This window comes from Phycodurus eques, chromosome 6 (genome assembly GCF_024500275.1).
Source record: "Phycodurus eques isolate BA_2022a chromosome 6, UOR_Pequ_1.1, whole genome shotgun sequence".
Classification (NCBI taxonomy): Eukaryota; Metazoa; Chordata; class Actinopteri; order Syngnathiformes; family Syngnathidae; genus Phycodurus; species Phycodurus eques.
The window spans coordinates 11,194,753-11,215,792 of record NC_084530.1 but is presented as its reverse complement, the minus strand read 5'-3'; the positions used below and the strand labels follow the sequence as shown (position 1 = coordinate 11,215,792).

The following is a 21,040-nucleotide window of genomic DNA, read 5'->3' as shown; positions in this document are numbered from 1 at the left end:
AGCGATCTGATATCTGTAGTGAGTATGATGTATTTTCATTATATATTGTATGTTTTTGTCATTTCTGAACTGCTCCAGATCAGTGGTCCCCAACCACTGGGCTGCAGGCCATTTGGTACCAGGCCGCGCAGATACTTTTTTTTTTTTTTTTTTGCATAGCAGGAGACAGGGCAAAGCCCCCCCCCCATCAGTGATTAGCTTCCAATCAGCCATTTGCCGGTCCATGAAAAATAGGTACTTGAATGAACCAGTCCGTGGCACAAAAAGGGTTGGGGACCACTGCTCCAGATGATGTACATGGCACAGTTGCATACTATTTCAATGCATGTTTGTATAGTATTAATGGTTTCTATAATTATGACATGATTCTTGTGGTATTACAACGTGGATAAAGCCGGTAAGTCCCTACTGAAGGTAGGTCCCAAATACACAGCCCGCCACTTGTGTGAAGAGCTTTTTTTGTTTGTTTTTTATTTAATTCCTTTTCTAGCTATGTCCATGAAAAGTGAGAATTATTGCTGCCTTGGTAAATTTTATATGCAGTGTTTTATTAGATCTCATTGGGTGCATTGAGAACTGTTGCCACTAAGTGTATACTCCCCTCCTATGTCCAGGTTCCTGTAGAAGAACTTAACCTACCTACCAAAAAGTCCAACCAATGTCTTTTTGACCAGAGCACAAATTTTATACAACTACCTTTTATTTAAAATTGTAAAAATAAAGTATTGGAGGAGTAAAAAGTGTTATTTTAATTACAGTACTCTCTCTCTCTCTCTCTCTCCTGTCTCTGCTCTGGTTCCTCATATGGGTCACAGGAATGTGGGTGGACTCTAGCCCAAGATGTATTTGCAGTAGACTTCTCTATCTTACTGAAGGCCCTCCCACTGCAAAACATTCACAACAGCATCAGTTTTTCAGTCGTGTCCTCCGTCATGCCAGTAATGCTGTCCTGGGAGTTTGGTGACCTTTCACCTCGTGTCAACACCTCAGCAACAGACGTCACCATGGCGATGCACAAATATGGACTTCCAGGACAGTATGTTGTCAGTGTGATAGCTTGGGCTGGACACAAGGAGGTGAGAGGGACACAACTGAGATTTTCTTTTTGTCCTGTAAAAAAGATACACAGTCTTCATATGACTGATTATTTAATATGTTTAGGTGTCTGCACGTGGAGAAGTGACCGTGGCATTTCCTCCTAAACTGGAGCTGCACTGCCCACCTCTTACTGTGGTCAATGGAAGCCTGGAAGTCACGCTTGTCAGCTGGGGATCTCTTGGCCTAAATGTAGACTGGCAGATTGCAAAAGATGATGTGCAGGTCACTAAAGGTGAGGGAAAAAATTCCATCAAATCCGTCTAGCTCTTACAGCACAGTATGTAAATTTGTTGTTTTTTATTTTAAAAAAGGCCATTTACGTGAATCGTATAGATCCGATTAGTTTTTTCCGGGAGGCGGCAGCTGTCGGTGACGGTACTTTTACTCCATTACAATGATCTAAATGTCGCTCGCTACTTTATCAATTATTGCTTATTTATCAACTATTTCGTACGCGAGACTACGACTTCAACTTCCGCATTGGGCGCTGTTTGCGGCAATCTAATTTAAGCGCTAGTGACGTTTACCTTCCACTTCAGAAATGGCCAATAAAAACAGAAACATATTGTACTTAATATTTTCCTGGAGGATGCATTTGGGATTAGCCTTTGAAGTTGGTAATAATGAAAAAAGGAAGTGAAACAGACAATGATTTTAGTCAATTATTTCCAAAATGAGTGCTTAAAGAGGAGGATGCCACTTATGTGGCACAGCTTGAAGCAGGCATTAGGTGCAGGTGGAGATGGGCCTGCCTCAAGTTGGAAGCCAAAACAAAAAAGCAAAGAAATGAGGCAAATTTCAACATGTCCTTGAGCGGTGTAAATACACGCATAAAGGAAAATTTGTTGATTTTCCCTTATTGTACTCTTCAGAGTCTTCCAGATTGCTTAATTATGTTAAAATAAAATCTCTGCGGGAGCCTGGGGGGGGCAATCAATGTTTTTCTTTTTTTTTTTTTTTTTGTCACCTTCTTCTTGCATTTGGTGTTTGCATGTCTGTAAAATGTACAGGATGTTTCGTGATCTTTAGTTAAATTATATATGCATGAGAGCAGGCTTTAGAGAACAGAATGGACACCACAGAAAGTTTGTTCTGCTACATAAGACTTCACCTTTACAGTATGTCATATTGTTGGCTTGATGGAAGTAACTTTTGTCTCCAGCCCGAGTCACAAGAATGTACAGTGATGTGTATGTACAGTATGAGCTCTGGCTAGAGGTCAATCATTGGGGAAACTGGCTTGGTTCAGATGTATCTTTCCATTACATACAGTATATCATTCATCCTGGAGTTCACACCAACGGACTTCCAGTGAGAGGCAAGATACACCATGGACTGCTCACCAGTCAACCACAGGGCTGACACGCAGACTGAAAGGCACTAAAGAGTTTTTGTACTTTAGTGTAGGGCTGCAACTAATGATTATTTTTGTAAAGGATAAATCTGTCGATTTATTCGATTAATCGATGGGAATGGGAAACTGTTCCTAATTCCCTTACGTAGTTCAACAAAGGAAATGACTTAATTCATTAATTAATTCATGAATTAAATAAAATTAAAAACCTTTTTGAACCCACCCATTATTCAAAAACAGGACAGTATTTCAAATGGACAGTGCAGAAAGTGCAAAAAAGATGAATTGATGATGATTCACTTATTAATTTGGTTTGTGACATGTTACAAAATATGAAAAAATAATTATTTTTTTTCAAAAGTACAAGAAGATTGTAAATGTCTCATGTTGATGAACGACAAAGATAATCAGTCTGCTTTCATGGAAGACTACAAATATCTGAGAATATTTACTGTTGAGAGGCTAAAATTCTGAGGATTTAGATCATTTTAAGTTAAACAAGCTCTCCAAACAATCGATTATCAAAATAGTTATAACTAATTTGAAAATTGATTAGTTGTTAATTAATTTATTGTTTACACCTCTACTTTGGTGTACCCATGCGAAAAAAAAAAACGTTTTGTTTTTACTAAAAATGGTAAGGTAGATTTAAGCAAATGATAACATACACACAGAGAAATACACACACTTGTATATAGCCTTTATTATGGAGAGCTAGATGGGAGGGTGGGGGCACCAAATATAAATGGGCTATCAATGTGTTGACAGGCCATTGAAATTCAGACTGCTATGGGCCATGACACAATCCCCTCCCTTTGAAATCTCTCTTACTTAATTGATGAAATTGGAATGTAAGAAATAAGATGGCTAAAAGTTATCCAGAACATTTATCCAAGTCAACCTCTTCAGTAGGAGTATTCTTCCAAGTCCCTGCCCGTTTCCAAACAGTTTCTATCAACTCTTTCCCAAATAATATACTACTCTCCAAAACTATTGGAACAGTTGCTGTTGGCTGATCTAAAGATGCATATAAGACAAGGGATTTCAGTTTTTCCCAGGTATACATCTAGATTTGATATATAACTCAGATGACAAGTGTTGTTAAAACCCAAAACCCAGTTTGAACAAAGGTTTTAAGACTTGTAATAGACAGGTACTGTATGTTTTGTTGTCCGGGTGTGTCCTAAGTGTAACTAAAGTAATGGAAATGCTAAAGCTTTGACAAAAAAAATAAAAATAGAAATAAAGATCTTCTCATGATCCCAAACGTGCAAGGTCATCTGTGAAACACAGAGGAAGCTTGCATGGCTTCTTTTGGGACAAGCTCAGTAGTCCTCATTGATGTTACACATGATAGGAACACCCACATAACTCAGAAGTCTACAGAAAAAGAAAAATGCAACAAAACTAAGTGAGAGATCCTTCATCATGCAGCAAGGCAATGACACAAAACACACAGCCAAGCCAAGGATGAAGTAGGAAGTGCAAGGTTTTGGATTGACCAAGTACATCTCCAGACCTAAATCCCATATAGGGTGCTAATGAGGACACTGGGAGTATCGCCCCCCCCCCCCCCCCCCCCAAAAAAAAAGAGAAGAAAAAAATGAAAACAACTTACAACAACTGAAAGGCTGTGGAGAAAGCTTGGAAACGTATCACAAACAAAATATGCAAATGTTTGGAGATGTCAATGGGTCACAGACTGGATGCAGCAAAGGATTTGTACCTGAATATTAATTAAGTCTTTACTTCTATTTCTTTAGTCCATCTAGTCTAAGTCTACCTGTTTTAAAATGTTTTCTCATCTACAAGAAAAAATAAATAAATCATTCCTTCTCATTTATGTTCCAGATCCAGGTAGGTGTATATGATACCTGGAAATAAAAGCTGAAATGTTCTCTTCTTTTTTTCTTTTTTTTATGACAAACCCCAATGTTTTCATTGTAAAGCAAAAATTAAGGAATTGGGCTCATTGTTCCTATACCTTTGGTGGAGAGTGTATCTTTTTCTGATCCTTGCATCGAAAAAGTTCTAATTTGTCAAAAATGTTTTTTTGTTTTCCTCTGCCAGCCTCTCCTCACTGTCCAAAAGATGGGGTCTACCATATCGAGTCTTCATGCTGTTTTGAGATTGTTCTGGGGGAGATGAGCTGGACCGATGCGCGTCAACAATGTTTAGACCATGGCGGGGATCTGGCAATAGTCAGAGATGACACGCTGCGCAACCTGCTAGCTCATAAAGTCACACAGTAAGTGTTTCAGTCTCGATTAAGTGTTTAGGCGGCGGTGTCTATGGGATCTCTTTTTACATGGGATATAGTGTGGGTTTTGGTGTTCATCAGACTGACACAAAGTGGCCATGTTCAAAATGTGTGTGTGTGTGTGTCTGTCTGTCTGTCTATCTATCTATCTATCTATCTATCTATCTATATACACGCACACGACGACGTAAACGACCGATTATCAAATCAATTTGATCTCTTACTGCTTGGACTATTCCAAAATAATAATCCAACAAATAAAAAGTCCAATTTGATTATTTGAAAACTATCACTAGCCCCCTGTTTAATTCCTGTTCAGTTTTTTGAGTTTGCAGATTTAGTCACAAAGTATAGTAAGCGGGCGGTTGTCGGCTTTTCGCTGCGGGAAAAAAAGTAGTGAAAACTCTTCTTGTTAGTTTAAAATGACGTATGGTAATGTAATGTAAGTTGACCTAAAAATTCTGGAAAACCATTCGACCTATATATAATGCATTTTTACAATGAATGATTTTGCTTCTACCCATATGATCAATAAATGAAGTATTATCTGTATTTTGTTAGTTTTTTCAAATAATTATTCTGAAGTTAAGCACTTTATTTGAACATGTAATATTTTCTTTTTTATTTACTTGCTCTTATTTTGACATTCACAGCCCTACTTTTATTTAGTAAATGAGAAAACACACAGTTGTGCTCATAGGTTTAGGTGTGGGTGGCATATTGGAATGAAAGTGTACAGCTTTTTCATAAGCTCTAGATAAGGGGTGGCCAACTAGTCAGAGACTAAGAGCCACTTTTTTTTCTGTGTTACTGCAAAGAGCCACATCATACACATGGGTACACATGAACATCATTTTTTAATCATGTATGCACGCATACACAGACCTCTGCTCAGCCAGATCTAATGAAAATGACCACACCAACATGATAATATCAGTAATTTTCAACAGTTAACATTGTGTGCACTGTCTCACACACACAAACTCTCAGTTCAAGCAAATCCACAAACAATAATAGAATAATTTTCAATAACATCTTTCTCTTAGAAAGATGCGCTAATGCTGCGTGACATATAAGGCAGATCGGCTTGCCATTACGTTTAACAAAAAAATATAAACTCTCCCACTCTGGCAAAAACGTCCTGTGTTCTTCTTCATATTTTCGTTTGGCTCTGCTTTTTTCCCCTGCCATTTCAAGAGGTAACTTGACGGAAATTGTTTATAACACAAATGAAGTGACACCAAAGATTCTCTCGTCGCTCGTTTGACGTCACTCAAACAGGCTTACATGGTCAGTGTGCCATCTAGCTGTAGGGGGAGTGAATGACAGCGCCAGCCAAGCATTTTTGACGTATGTCATGTGACAGCTCCTGAAGAGCCGCATGAAACTAGTTAAAGAGCCGCATGAGGCTCGCGAGCCGCGGGTTGGCCACCCCTGCTCTAGATGGTGGCATACATTTATAAAATGTGAGTTTTTTTCCATTTCCCCTATAGCTATGTATGTGTAATGCGCACTATTGATTTTTGACAATTTTTTTGGGGGGGCGGGGGGTTTGTGCATTATACATGAGAAATTACAGTACTTTAATCATCATGATCCCTTGCTGTAGCCGAGGCCTGTTTAAGCAGGTCTTTGTGGTCTCAGCTGAGACGGCTCCAGTATACGTTACGTAATATACGTTAGGGCTGCTGTACAACTGCACATGAGCTTTAAGTCAAACCAGCTAGAGGTCAACAAGGACATGGGTGGATGACTTTCATTCCAGCTCCTGTCAGAAAAAGATAGGTCAGTTAATTCGCTTCCAATCCAATGCGATTGATTTTAATTTGATTGTCTTTTTTTTTCATTGGATCTCGCAAATTGATTTGAATGGCGAATACATTCTTCCTAGCCCATATATATATATATATATATATATATATATATATGTATATATATATATATATATATAAATAAAATACACACACACACGTGTGTACCTGGTACAGAATGTGTTTGGATTGTAGTTTACATTATAGGAGGTGATTTATATCAGGTGAGCTGTATTCTATGCTGGATTCATCTTGTTATAGTTGAGACTATAAATTTGGTGTTTAGCTTTAAAGGTCAAGACCACCACATCTGGAAAAGCACAGCTGCATGGTAACTTAGACACCCTACAAGGAAGAGCTCTTAAGTGTGTTTGTGTGTGTGCGAATGAGTGTGTGTGTATGTGTGTGTGTGTGTGTGTGCATGTAGATTGTTGTAGACTGAAGTGGAAGAGAGCGGAAAAAGCTGCTGTAATGGAGTTTCACCCCACCCAGTCTTCTCCTCTGTCATGCCGCCCCCTTGCTTACATAAGGAACTTTTTTATTTTCTTCTCTATTTACTTTTTGCCTGGGACTGTTTTGGATTTTCTGTGCTTGTATTTTAACTCCTATCCACTTCAGACATCATTTTCACAGATGTGAAAAGTGGACAAATAACTGAAAAAAAGTAAAAGAAGGCAGAGTTGGTAAAAAAATGCCTTTCTCAAAACTATACCATCAAAACACCAAACAAAATGTACAAAAACATTTTTGCTCTGACTTCAATGCTTTATTTTTGTGTTGAAGAGCATTCTGTGTTCTGTTACACAGTTAAATGGATTGAGAGAAAAGGTCCATGTGATGTGAAAATGCAATTAATGTATCCAAATAACAATGACATACCAAGATAACCCACTGGACCCAAATCAAAGCACACTGTCAAGCTGTGCTCTCAGCCCTGCCATCGATTGCACAGAAAGTGGCTTAATTTGGTGATTGCACTGTCCTTCTAATCTATCAGCCTGTCTCTATGTCTGAAAGTCATATAAAGAGAGCTGTTACAGAAGATCTGACAGTAATTAGTAGATGCATTTTAAAATTTCATATTAAACCTTTTTCTTGTTTGTCAACATTTTAACGTGAGCGACCACAGCGCTGAGAATTGAGCATTTAATCATTATGCTACCTGTCTCTTGCTTCCCCAGGGAACGAGGAGTGTGGCTTGGCTTGAGCGATGTCACTTCCCCGGGCAGGCTGCAATGGGTCAACGGTTTTGAGGCCCAGAATGGAGAGGAAGGCCCGCAGCCTCGTTTCCCGATCTCCCGTGGCAACGTTTGTGTGTCCCTTGATCAGCGTGCTCAGACCAGTTTGCACCCATGCAATACTCAGCGTGCATTTGTCTGTCAGTACAGCCCTCAAGGTATGTTTTCAGATGTACAGTACATCATGACACACAGGAATAAGGAATAAAAGTGCTTATTGTGTGTGTAGAACAGTACTTCAGATGGCCAACATGGTGAAAAACTTTTGCCAGATTTCTGACATTTTGTGGGGGTAGCGTCAAAGGTGTGATAAAACAGTAATGCAACAACTTTCCTACAAATATACGGTACACTGTTTGTTGCACTTTGGTCCACTTCCGTGTTGGAATGCAAAATGGAATGCAAGTTAGATTACACTGAGATATAGCTTCAGTATTTGTGGGGTATTGAAACTGCAAATAGCTTTTTATTTTTCCAAATTGATTAATTTTCTTTCTTGATTTATGTTATTATTCTCTGTTGTTGTTTTCTTTCTATTAGTACAAGTTCCAGATGCAGGGATCTACATGGTTGGATTGGCAGTGTTTCCCTCCCATAATTCATTGCTTCAAGCGCCAGTTGCTCCATTCTCTACTGCACAAACACCCAACATTGGCATAGAAGTGAGGAGAAATATCAGCTTTTTCTTCCCAATTGTATCTCTCAAATCAGTCTCTCTTTCTGACATGTTTCTATTTGGTTGTCATATCTCTCCTTCAGTTAATGCTGTTCCCGGCACTGAGCTTTGTTCAGCCGGGTCGTCTGTCTTCTCTTGAGTTTGTCATGCGGGAGCTTAGCTCACATGTTCACATCCGACTCCAGATCTACCGACCTCACTGTTATTATCCCGGCCTGCACCTGCTCCTGCCTGGTGAGTCTCACACACAAATGACCCATAAAAAACAAGCGGACATTCCTGTTGTGCATCAGCAAGTGCTAAAAAAACGCACCTGCTCTCACACCTAGACAAAACCAGGCACACACTGGCCAAGCTTGTCTTGTGTTGTTATGGAGGCAAACATGAAGGAATGCTTTGAATGAGCAGAACCTTCCTGCTTGAATGCCTCCTGTCCGTTTTCTTGTGCATCTCTATGAATGCACAGATGTGCCAGAAGAAGATCAAAGATGTGCTGATCGAAGGTGTACCGCATGTAAATGACACTCTGAAAAACATAAATTTGTCCCTCCCACGTGCCTAAAGGGTACCAAAAGTATTAACAATACAGTGATTTCCACAATATCTTGGTTCTTCGTCCGTATTACGTTTTTGAAATCGATCTTGTTTTAAAGTATTTTACAGTATACTTACTTACTGTAATGCCTTCGCATGTAGGAAAGGAGATAGAGACAGTTGCCGATGCCCTTTTTCATTGGTTATTGAACACTGGGAGAACAGTAATACACAGACAATGAGCACACTCACGCACAAGCTTGCCACATTTCATACACAGACACTTATACGCAGCCTCGTAAAAGTCACATCCACCAGGCCCCGCCTCTTAAAGGCACATGCATGTATCTTACACAGACACCACAATATCCACAGTATTTTTATACAGTTTATGGTTTTAATTTGTATGTCTTCAAATATGTTTACAATGTGTTTTAGTAATTTTCAATGTGCTGAAGTGTATGGGAGACGTAAAACAAAATAAAAAAAAATAAAAATGGTTTCTCTGTATCGCTAATCACCAATTGCGGGTGGGTTTGGAACGTATCCCCCACGTTAAACAGGGGTTAACTCAATATGATGCAGTGCACTTTACCGCACCATCAACTGACACAATTATCATCTTATTGTTAAATTAATACCTCTCTTGACAGTGTCAATCAAAGCTGATTATTATCACCTTTATGATTTTGTGGTACAGCTTTTGTATTGTATCGCATTTAATCTGATCTAATTCGTAAAGAAACCAATGAGTGTATATTTTGTAATATTTTCACGACTATAAGGCGCACCGTATTAAAAGGCGTAGTCTCAGTTACAGGATCTATTTTTGTATTTAACACATACATAAGGCGCACTGTATTATTGGGCGGAGGCATAGTAAAACATACGCTATCTTAAAACATACGATAGCATGCATTGCACGCTAAAGCATACGCTAGCATTTATGCTAGCGTGTGTTTTTAAAAAGGCAGCGAGAGCAAAACGAAGTTCGGTTGTACTTCATTGAAGTATTTAACAATGTACTCACGTTATTTTTTTGATCAATCTTCATCCACAAATCCATCAAAGTCCTCATCTTCTGTATCCGAAATGAACAGCTGGGCAAGTTCTCCATCAACACGCAAGGTTCCCTCTCGTCATTGTCGGAGTCAGTCTCGTTGCCCTGCGGCTCCTCAGAAATGATGCCGGCTTTTACGAAAGTTCGAACAACAGTGCAAGCTGACACGTTAGCCCGAGCATCCACAAGCCATTCACAAATTGTAGCGTAACTCGCCCGGCGCTGCCTCCTAGTCTTCGTAAAGCTGCGTTCGCCATCTGTCATCCATGGCTCCCACGCCGCTCACAACTTCACTTTGAACGCCCTGTTTACACCGATGTCCAGCGGTTGGAGTTCCTTCGTCAAGCCTTCCGGAATGATGACAAGCTCCGAGTTATTGCCCTCAGTCGAATGGTGACTGTAGAGACGCTTCTCCCGGCTGTTCTTTGACCATTAATCCATTGCTCGAGTTGGTCTTCCAACTCGGGCCACCTCGCCTTGTTTCCATGGAAACTCATCTTCGTCTTCTTGACTTGGCGAAGCTCGTTTTCCTGCTTCCTCCACTTGCGAACCATGGATTTGTTGATCTTGAATTCTCTCGCGGCTGCGGCTGCTCGATTCCCATGTTCCTTTGCGTAACTGATAGCTTGAAGTTTAAACTGTGCTTTGTAAGCGTGTCTCTTCATAGGTGCCATTTTCGGGAGTTCTTAGCCAAACCGATGTTGTTTTGCACAATGCACATACCGGCGCTATCTACCTACTGTGGGCGTGCCTTTAGCGTCCTTTTTCACGCGCACCTTTCCTCTATATAAGCAGCGTGTCGGCAGGAAATTCTCCCAGTCAGTCAAGCGGAGCGCTCATCGAAGTCACACAACATCATTTACAAATTTTGGAACTCGGTGCACACATAAGGCGCGCCACATTATAAGGCGCCCCGTCCATTTTGGAGAAAATCTAAGACTTTTAAGTGCGCCTTATGGTCGTGAAAATACGGTACTATCAGTGATCTAAAAATAAAATCATAAAATAAACTATGTTCTGCTTTAGGTTGTCATGGTCCACTTTGCGCACCAGTGGCGATATGTGTTCCAGATTACAGCAGGAACGTTGATCCACCCTCTTGCCCCCGATTACAACAGTGGTGTCCGTTCCAGCACCGATGCCTGGACCTCTTTAGTCCCTGTCAGCTATCTTCCTGTCCTAATTGCACCAAAGCTCACCACCTTCCTCCTGGTGCTCTGAGACCTCAGTATACCTTACAGGACGAGGTGCCCTTCACACTGCCTGCAGGACCAGCTGCAAATGTTCTGGTGAGAGAGGTTTTTTTTTTTTTTTTTTTGTCAGAGTCAGCATTTTCAGTGATTGTCTTTGGATGTGAAATATTTCAAATGGAAATAGTTAAATGACTTCCAGATTTAATTTGACATTGTTTACGGGCAGATTGGATGAACAGCTAAGGGATTGCAGCTGTTTGCCGTTCCGCTACAAAGAGTCAAGTTGAGTTGTTTAGCTTTTTAATGAAGATCCTCAGAATTTTTGGTTGGTTAAAGAGCAATTATGAATACACAAGAGAAAATGAGACATACACTTAATCATGAATGACCAATTGTTTTCCTCTTTTAGATCATCAGTATTTTTCTTAAATTTGCATTGTGAATATAGCAGGAAACTGCATTTTCTGCATTTTTCCGTCTAGTGAGACAATTTCAAACACAAACATAAATAGATCTCAGTTTAAACTTGGTATTTTTTGTGAGTATCAAAAACATAGGGCATTAATTTAAAAAAAGAGGAACAGAAGTTTGTCATCTTGTTATAAAGGTACAATTTTATCCAACTGTGGTATCTCAGCGGAACACTACGGGGCACTATGTAAAAATATTACGTCAAAAATAGGCGAAGAAAAGGACACGAATGTAGTTTCATGTTAAATAGACGCTACCTGTGTGCAGATCGTTTGGTAAATAAAGTGAATAAAAAAAGAAATACAGTACAAGACTGATTCTTGAGAACACTACACTGACTAAACCAGACTGTAATATAAAGGAAGCCCAGACAGTAAACAAGCAACATGACGTCAAGCCAGGCAAATCTTTATTTATTTATTTATTTATTTTAAAAATAATTAACGTCTTATTGTTACATCAAATATTATTGTTGTTTCTGTGTATGTGGTTCTTGGAACGTATACGTTTATTTAGCTGTCACATTTGTTGTTGGTTTATGTTGTACTGTTTTTTTTTTTTTTTTTTTTTTCACTGTAGGTAGTATGTGAAATAATGACCTCTTGGTCGATTCCTCTACCAGAGTTTACCCAACAGGGCGTGAACTGTTAAAAGTATCAATTACTAACACTAATGGCGTGGGATATTTAATCATTCAGATGTTCAGCATTTTGTTGACACTTATATTTTTCGATAGTAAAGCAGTAAGTTGCATATATACATTAGCTGTAGATGGAGAAAGCTACGTAGTATTGTTTTTTCTGTGCTTTGATCAAAATAGCAAGTCTTTTCAAGTCGAGTCAAAAATCATCAAATTCATGTCTCGAGTCTGACTAGAGTCCAAGTCGTCTGGCTCGAGTCCACACATCTGCTGTACGGGTATTGTTTCTTGGAGATATAGTTTAGATATATAATTATATCTATAGAATTATAATTATATATATTATTACAAAGATGTATATGAGCAACTGGTGTTATTAGGAAAGAAAATGTGTCGTGAACCTTATCAATGAGCTTTGGTTCTCTTTGGCTTATCGTCATTCCATCCATTTTCTGTACCGCTTATCCTCACGAGGGTCGCGGGCGTGCTGGAGCCTATCCCAGCTATCTTCGGGCGAGAGGCGGGGTACACCCTGAACTGGTCGCCAGCCAATCGCAGTTTATCATCATTCATTCCCTTAAAATACTTTTTTTTTTTTTTTTTTTTTTTTAGTTCTGACCATGGAACTGTTTGAGTTTTAAATGTCTCATGCTATAAGTTACACCAGAGATTCCAAACAAGGGTGCTGTGGCACACTATCATCAGGGGTGCTGCGGGAAATTATCTAATTTCATCACTTAAAAATCACTTAAATCACTTAATTGGTCAGAAAATTATTATTTATTCAGTACAAACACATTTTTGTCCATCTATGTATGCTCCTGCATATTGAAAGGCATAACAATAAAAAGCTCTTCTATTTGATGACAAAAGCCAGTATAAACCTGTGTATAGCTACCTGTTGCCATTCATACGACGGAACGAGTCATGGCTTCCTACAAGTTTAGCAGCTTTTTTTCAATTAAACAGGCCTAAAATTCACACTGTGTAAGTCAATTTATGAGTATATTGAGACGTGATCATCATTTTAGTATTCTTGGTATGTGATGTGCGGTGACATTCTTCTTATGTAAAATGGGTGTCTTGGCTTATTTAACATACAATCTCTTAAACCCTGCTTTGCTCAGATACAAGAGGAGTTAGAAGACCTTTTGGTTTTTGCCGGTGACGTCATTGGCCTTCAACACGATGCTGGCCCAGCCGCCCTTCTTCGCTGCCAGTCCTCTCCAACCTCACTGTGGCGACAGCCTGTTTTAGCCCTCAACCATTCCGAGTGGATCTTGATTAACACCAGCAGAGAGTCAGCAGACAGTTCAGCTGACCACAGTGTTGAACCTCAGCCCCATCTTGACTTGGAATCACTGCTTCAAGCTGGTGAGGGCGGCTGGTTGGAGGAAGTGGTGTGCCCCATCAGAGTGCTCTATGTGGGACACAGCGAGATCCCGCTGCAGGGAGCACCGCTGTCTGCTGGCCTGTCCCAGCCCGGTCTCTACACTCTGCAGGTAAGACATAAAAGTATGCCACATCCCAACATGCATTTGATGCCTATCAAACATACATAGGTCACACACACAGAATTACTCATTACATTGTTAGATAAAAATATGAATATTACACTGGTGTAAATGCCCTTTTGTAATAAGCTCTGAAATAAGTGAGACAACTGCTGACTTAGTTAACCTTATTCCAGGTGACCTCTGTTGAACCATCATATCCAGCCTCAGCAACATGCCCTTTGGAAGTGGTTCCTCCTTTGGACTTAACCATTTTGCACCCACCTCTCCTGAATGGCAGCCTCTACCTACAGCCCAACAATACTCGCGTACTTCTCCATGTCCAGTCCCGATACACCACAAGGGCATCTCAACGAGGAACTAATTATAGTGTTACTTTTCAGCCAGACTGTCCTTCAATTTTTTCATCCAGCCCCACACTGTGCAAGCCCAGGTCGTGTTCAGGGACGAAGGTCACAGAACCGAGTCTGTATGCAGTACTGGATTTAAGCTTGGTGGTAGAGGAGCAAAGGGGTCTAATTCAGGTGGAGCTGCAAGCCTATAATAATTTGACAAAATCCAGTTTGACTGTGGTGGTTCATGTGGAAGAACCACTCAGAGGACTAGTGGTCCAGCCCTATCCTGCTCACAGGGTACTGATGGAGTCAGTCGTGGTAAGTTTTGAATTTTTACCTTTATTGCTGCTTTGTAGTTCACCTAAATGGGGGTCATCACTTTTTTATTACCCTGTACTGTGCTTTTTTTACGCATTTCTTTTTTTTTTTTTTGTCTGTCAGAGTTACACAGCATCAGTGCTTGAAGGCTCCAATCCCACATTTAAATGGACAGTTGATGACAAGCCCTACTTTACGTATTACAACACCGTCCTCAATGTAATCTACCAGAATGCTGCCGTCTACAAGCTCACAGTGAGTTTCCTTCGAATGTTCGAGGTTGACATGAATCCAATTAATATGTTAAACTGTCCAAATACTCTCAATGGCCATAAAGTCTGCTATACTATATATAGATTCAATACAAGGGCCACAAAAATTCTGCCATTACAAAGATTACTAGAATGGCACCCATGTCACCAAATTAGCGCCAGCAGCTACACACAAAGCTTTTATTCACCACAGGACCATCTACTGGAACTGGTGCGTCACTGCCCTAACTGGGTCCAATGCAAGTGGACAGTAACGTCAAATTTGAAAATAAAAGTCTTGATCCACAACTAACTAACTCAGATCTGGGGAAGGTATGGCCTGTGGGCTACATCCTCAGTCTCTGACCCACCCTCGCAGTATTCATGTAGTCAAAATGATACATAAACTATGCGGTGCTATTTTTATGAAAGTAGTGCTTTTATTTTGATGGGAACCCGTGTAGACTGTACAAGCAAAAGCTACGACTTGTGTCTGCAGTGTTGCCTACTTGGTGACATTTTTGCTATATTTAGTGACTTTTCCGATCCCTCTAGCAACTGTCTCTCAAAAAAGAGAGTTGCGACAATATCAGACGTGATTCTTGTTAGCAAGAGGGCCAGTGGGATTTGACCTCATCAGTTTCATTGACTGTACGTATTGGTTGTATTATAATTCATCATTGTATCATTATACATCAGCTGAAATAAGTATTTAACACGTCAAAATGTTCTCACTAAATGTATTTTCAAATTTGCTATTGACATGAAATTTTCACCAGATGTTGGGAACAATTCAAGTGATCCCTACATACTGTGCAAAGAAAGTAGAACAGGTAAGCTCAGAAATTAAGTTGTGTGTAAAAATGTGAAATGACACAGGGAAAAAGTATCGAACTCATGAACAAAGGGAGGTGCAAAAAGTCATGGAAAGCCAAGACAACACCTAAAATTTATCAATAATCACACAGCAATTCAGCCCCTTGTCATTGCAAATGGATATCAGCTGGTTCAGTCCTAATTGATGGCCCACAAAAAGGTCTCATTGCCAAGGTGTGAGTCAAGACACATCTCATGATAGGTAAGAGCAAAGAGCTATCTCAAGACCATCGCAAAGTAATTGTTGCAAAACATAATGATGGCATTGGTTACAGGCGCTTATCTGAGTTTCTGAATGTTCCCGTGAGCACGGTTGGGGCCATAATACGTAAGTGGAAAGCCAATCATACTACCAGTGTTGCCACAGTTACCTTGAAAAGGTAATTTAGTTATTGATTACTTGAGTTTAAAAGTAACGTAGCTACTTTTCTGATTACTTGAGTTCAAAAGTAACTAAGTTAGAAAAAAGTAACTTTTTAGTTACTTTCAGCAGCTGCTAAGTGGCAGGAATATTACTTATCCACAGTACAAAAAAAGCATTAGCCTAACCGTACCCATTACTTGGTTATGTACACCACACAAGTTACAGAATCATGTCATCAACATTTTTCTGAGCCGCTTCTCCTCACTAGAGCCTATCCCAGCTGTCATCGGGCAGGAGGCGGGGTACACCCTGAACTGGTTGCCAGCCAATCGCAGGGCACATACAAACAAACAACCAGTCGCACTCACAGTCATGCCTACGGGCAATTTAGAGTCTCCAATTAATGCATGTTTTTGGGATGTGGGAGGAAACCGGAGTGCCCGGAGAAAACCCACGCAGGCACGGGGAGAACATGCAAACTCCACACAGGTGGGGCCGGGGATTGAACCCGGGTCCTCAGAACTGTGAAGCTGACGCTCTAACCAGTCGGCCACCGTGCCGCCTGTCATCAACATAAAGCAATAATTTAAATATTATTGTAGTTGAAGCCACATTAAATCAGCAACTTAGTGCAAACTTGACATGCTAGCACAATACAGTAAGTTCCTAAACGTAAACAAGCACACCATTCTCAGTACACTGCCGATTGTAGTCCATGAAAGCAACTGTGTGTGTGTGTGTGTGTGTGTGTGTGTGTGTGTGTGTGTGTGGCTTTGTGCATGCGTGTACGTAACACATGAAAGTGAGTCACTCATACACCATTGCTCCCACCACAGTAGTTTTGATGCAAAGAGCGAGAAAACCTTTTTTCTTACTCCATGACATCAGCCGTTCAGCATGTTTAATGATGTTGTGATGAGAGCAAAATTTAACTGTTTGGATACCATAATGCACACCACGTTTGGAGGAGAAATGGCACTGCATATCAACCTAAAAACACCATACCAACAGTGAAGCTCAGAGGTGGGAACATGATGGTGTGGGGCTGCTTTTCAGCAAATGGTACTGGTAAACTTCACATTATCGAAGGAAGGATAAATGGGCAAATCTACCGAGACATTCTGAACAAATTCTGCTGCCATCTACGAGGGTGATCAAAATAAAATGAGGGGGGACATTTCAGCAGGATAATGATCCAAAACAAACTGCCTCGGAAACTCTCAATTGGTTTCAAAGAAGACAAAAAGCTGCTAGAATGGCCCAGCCAATCACCTGACTTGAATCCAATTGAAAATCTATGAAAAGAACTGAAACTCAAGGTCCATAAATGAAGCCCACAGAACCTTCAAAATTAGAAGACTGCTTGTGTGGAGGAATGGGCCAAAATCACACGAGAGCAATACATGCGACTAGTTTCTCCATACAGGAGGTGTCTTGAACATGTCATTGCAAACAGAGGCTTTTGTGCAAAGTATTAAATAAATACCAGTTGGCGTGTTGAATATTATTTCCCTATGTCATTTCACATTATTACACATAACTTATTTTCTGATCTTATTTGTTCTACTTTTTTTATGTATGGATTACATGGATTGTTCCCAACATCTGGTGAAATTTTCATGTAATAGCACCATTGGATATATATTTAATGAGAAAAATAGTGACGCGTTGAATACTTATTTCAGCTGCTGTATGTGATATCACTGTCAATAATATTACAGTTAACCACTTTATCTACTTTTGAATGTATCCATCTCCTGTATCTATCTAGCTATCTTGTCTGTCGATCTATCAATGTATCGATGTAAATGTAGCCTCAAGTCACTTCAACATATAGTCATAGAAAAAAATGATTAGACCACTCTTGTTTCTTCAATTAAGGTACCGTATTTTCAGGACCATAATGCGCACCGTATTAAAAGGTGCAGTCTCAGTTACGGGGTCTGTTTCTGGATTTAACACATACATATTATTGGTCGCAGGCATAGTAAAACATATGCTATCGTAAAACATACGGTAGCATGCATGCACGCTAAAACAATGTTTTTAAAAAGGCAGCGGGAGCAAAACTGAGTTCGGTTGTACTTTATTGAAGTATTTAACAATGTACTCACATAATTTTTTGATCAATCCTCACCCACAAATCCATCAAAGTCCTCATCTTCTGTATCCGAAATGAACAGCTGGGCAAGTTCTCAATCAAACATGCCATGTTCCCTCTCGTCATTGTCTGAGTCAGTCTCGTTGCCGTGCGTCTCCTCAGAAATGATGCAGGCTTTTACGAAAGCTCGAACAACAGTGCAAGCAGACGCGTTAAGCATCCACAATCCATTCACAAATTGTGCCGTAACTCGCCTTGCGCTGGCTCCTAGTCTTCGTAAAGCTGCGTTCGCCATCTGTCCTCCATCGCTCCCATGCCGCTCACAACTTCACTTTGAACGCCCTGTTTACACCGATGTCCAGCGGTTGGAGTTCCTTCGTCAAACCTCCCGGAATGATGGCAAGCTCCGAATTATTGCCTTCAGTCGAATGGTGACTGTAGAGACTCTTCTCCCGGCTGTTCTTTGATCATTAATCCATTGCTCGAGTTGGTCTTCCAACTCGGGCCACCTCGCCTTGTTTCCGCGGAAACTCCGCTTCGTCTTCTTGACTTGGCGAAGCTCGTTTTCCTGCTTCCTCCACTTGCGCACCATGGATTCGTTGATCTTGAATTCTCTCGAGTCCCATGTTCCTCCGCGTAACTGATAGCTTGCGGTTTAAACTGTGCTTCGTAAGCGTGTCTCTTCGTAGGGGCCATTTTCGGGGGTCCTTAGCCAAACCGATGCACATACCGGAACTATATACCAACTGGGGGCATGCCTTCACCCTTTAATGTCCGCATGCTGTCCTCAGTCACGTCCGCCTTTCCTCTATATAAGCAGCGTGTCGGCAGGAAATGCTCCCAGTCAGTCAAGCGGATCGCTCATCAAAGTCACACAACATTTACAGATTTTGGAACTCTGTGCACACATAAGGCGCGCCGCATGATAAGGCCCTCCTTCCATTTTGGAGAAGATTTAAGACTTTTAAGTGCGCCCTATGGTCGTGAAAATACGGTATATTACCTGAAAAATACAATGAACATGACAAAAATGCAACAGATTCCGTAATACCTTGTACTATTTGACATCCTTAAGGTAAATGATTTTGGTTAGTATCACTAAAACCATGGAAAGTGGTTAATGGACTGCAGTAATGTAGCGCTTTATCTACACCATCACAGTGGCCAAAGTGCTTTACAAAGCCTCACATTCACCCATTCACGCACACATTTATTACACGAATAGGCGGCTGCTGCCATGCAAGGCTCTGCCAAGTCCACTGGGAGCAAATTAGGGTTCAGTGTCTTGCCTAAGGACACTTTGACATGTGGACAGTCTGAGCCAGAATTCAAACCGACGAACGAACTGCTCTACCAACTGAGCCACCGCCGCCCAACTAGATATCAGGTCTTAAATTAAACTCTTATGAGCTGTTTTTGTGTATTATATGTGTCCAAACAAATATATTTGTAGTTGTATCAGGCATTAAACATGAACAACAAACTGTATAAACAAAGGTGGTCTATATATTTTTCCATGGCTGTAGTTCCTTGACGCCTAGATTTTGCAAATTTCTGAATACGGAATCGCAAATATATGGTGGTTCACTATGGCATGTTGCTAATAACATAACTGAACACCTTACTTAGCTCAATGAGAGGGAACAAACAGGGCACTCACAAAAGTACAACAGTACAATACTAAATTCACAATAATATGTAAAGAAATATTTCCCCCTTAATATTGACTTAATTGATATTGTATGTCAATTAAAAATGAATAGTTGATTATTAAAATGGTAACAACTGACCAAAGATTTGCGTCATGTCGGCTGTAATCTGTCATTTACACAGTAATCACACTGATAGATACTGTATATCCAATTCATATAGAGGTATTATTTCTATCCATATATGATTTTGGCTCTGAGGATATCTGATTCCGTTCATTTTTTCTTCTTCTTACGCTGTCATGATGCATATTTGAACTGGTCCACTTTGGGAGAATTGTGTCACTTCATGTAGCATAAATCCAGCCTTATTGTAAAGTCAGACAGACTAGTGTGGCATGATCTCTTCCAGGTGACGGCTATGAACCATATCAGCAGCCTCACAGAGCATTTCAATGTCACTGTGGACCAGCTCCAACCCATGACCAACCTCACAGTGAGGGGTGTTCCAGATGTGGTCCCTCAAGGCTCTGCTCAGACACTCACCGCTTCTGTTCTCGTGGACATGTCTGTGTTGGCTACCTTTCGGTATGAACAGGGAAAAAATGGACAAATGGATCTATTCTTCCATTTGTATATATTTTTTGATTTTTCACTGCACATTTTTTCTCCTCTTCTATTTGCCTTTCTTTGCTTCTTTTTTCTGCTCTTTCACACAACTTTAGATTTATAACCATGTGGTTAGAGTAGATTGCTGACTCAAATTTTCCCTTCTTCTCTGCTCTTTTCCCTGTACAGTTTCTCTGGTTTCTTCCACTTTTTCCGCATTTACTCTCCTCCAGTTTCACATTATAACCGCCCTCACTGTGGGTTAGTCTTTCTCTTCGTCTCCCACCGCTCTCACCAGACTTGGTCCAATGAGACTTAAATTTCCACTTCGCCACATCCAAACTCTCCATTGCCTTGTCAGAGACAATTCCCAATTTCCAGTCAGCATATAAATGTGTGCGTGCATATGTTGATGGAAATGGTCATCCTGGCAAACATTCATCAAAGTTACCTGTTTTTTTTCCCTAGTTTAAATTTGATTTTTTTTTCACATTTTCCCTGCTACAGATGGTCTTTTGGTGATGGGGGATATCAAGAGTTTGAATTCAAGCCTCCCTACCCACAATCCCTTTTTCACCCAGATTCTCCGAATCAGGTCCTCCTAAGCAACAACATCACATATATCTACTCCCAGCCAGGTACCCTGATGTCCATCTTTCGAAGAGAGATTATACTCCTTGAAGCCTTT

The 21,040-nt window shown here is 40.4% G+C and overlaps 1 protein-coding gene across 3 annotated transcripts in view; it reads left to right on the top strand.

The window, feature by feature from the left end:
* The window catches only part of pkd1a (polycystic kidney disease 1a), an 81,530-nt gene that overhangs the window by 28,378 nt on the left and 32,112 nt on the right, over positions 1-21,040 (top strand). For all 3 annotated transcript variants that reach the window (XR_009768706.1, XM_061678496.1, XM_061678495.1), the window contains exons 7-18: positions 816-1,076; positions 1,162-1,330; positions 4,523-4,700; positions 7,705-7,919; positions 8,302-8,423; positions 8,521-8,671; positions 11,058-11,320; positions 13,463-13,837; positions 14,026-14,502; positions 14,626-14,757; positions 20,156-20,331; positions 20,860-20,990. Coding sequence is in view for 2 of the 3 variants with exons in the window: in XM_061678496.1 (XP_061534480.1) it covers positions 816-1,076; positions 1,162-1,330; positions 4,523-4,700; positions 7,705-7,919; positions 8,302-8,423; positions 8,521-8,671; positions 11,058-11,320; positions 13,463-13,837; positions 14,026-14,502; positions 14,626-14,757; positions 20,156-20,331; positions 20,860-20,990 (2,650 nt within the window). In the remaining variant the exon portion in view is untranslated. The remainder of the gene's footprint in view (positions 1-815; positions 1,077-1,161; positions 1,331-4,522; positions 4,701-7,704; positions 7,920-8,301; positions 8,424-8,520; positions 8,672-11,057; positions 11,321-13,462; positions 13,838-14,025; positions 14,503-14,625; positions 14,758-20,155; positions 20,332-20,859; positions 20,991-21,040) is intronic.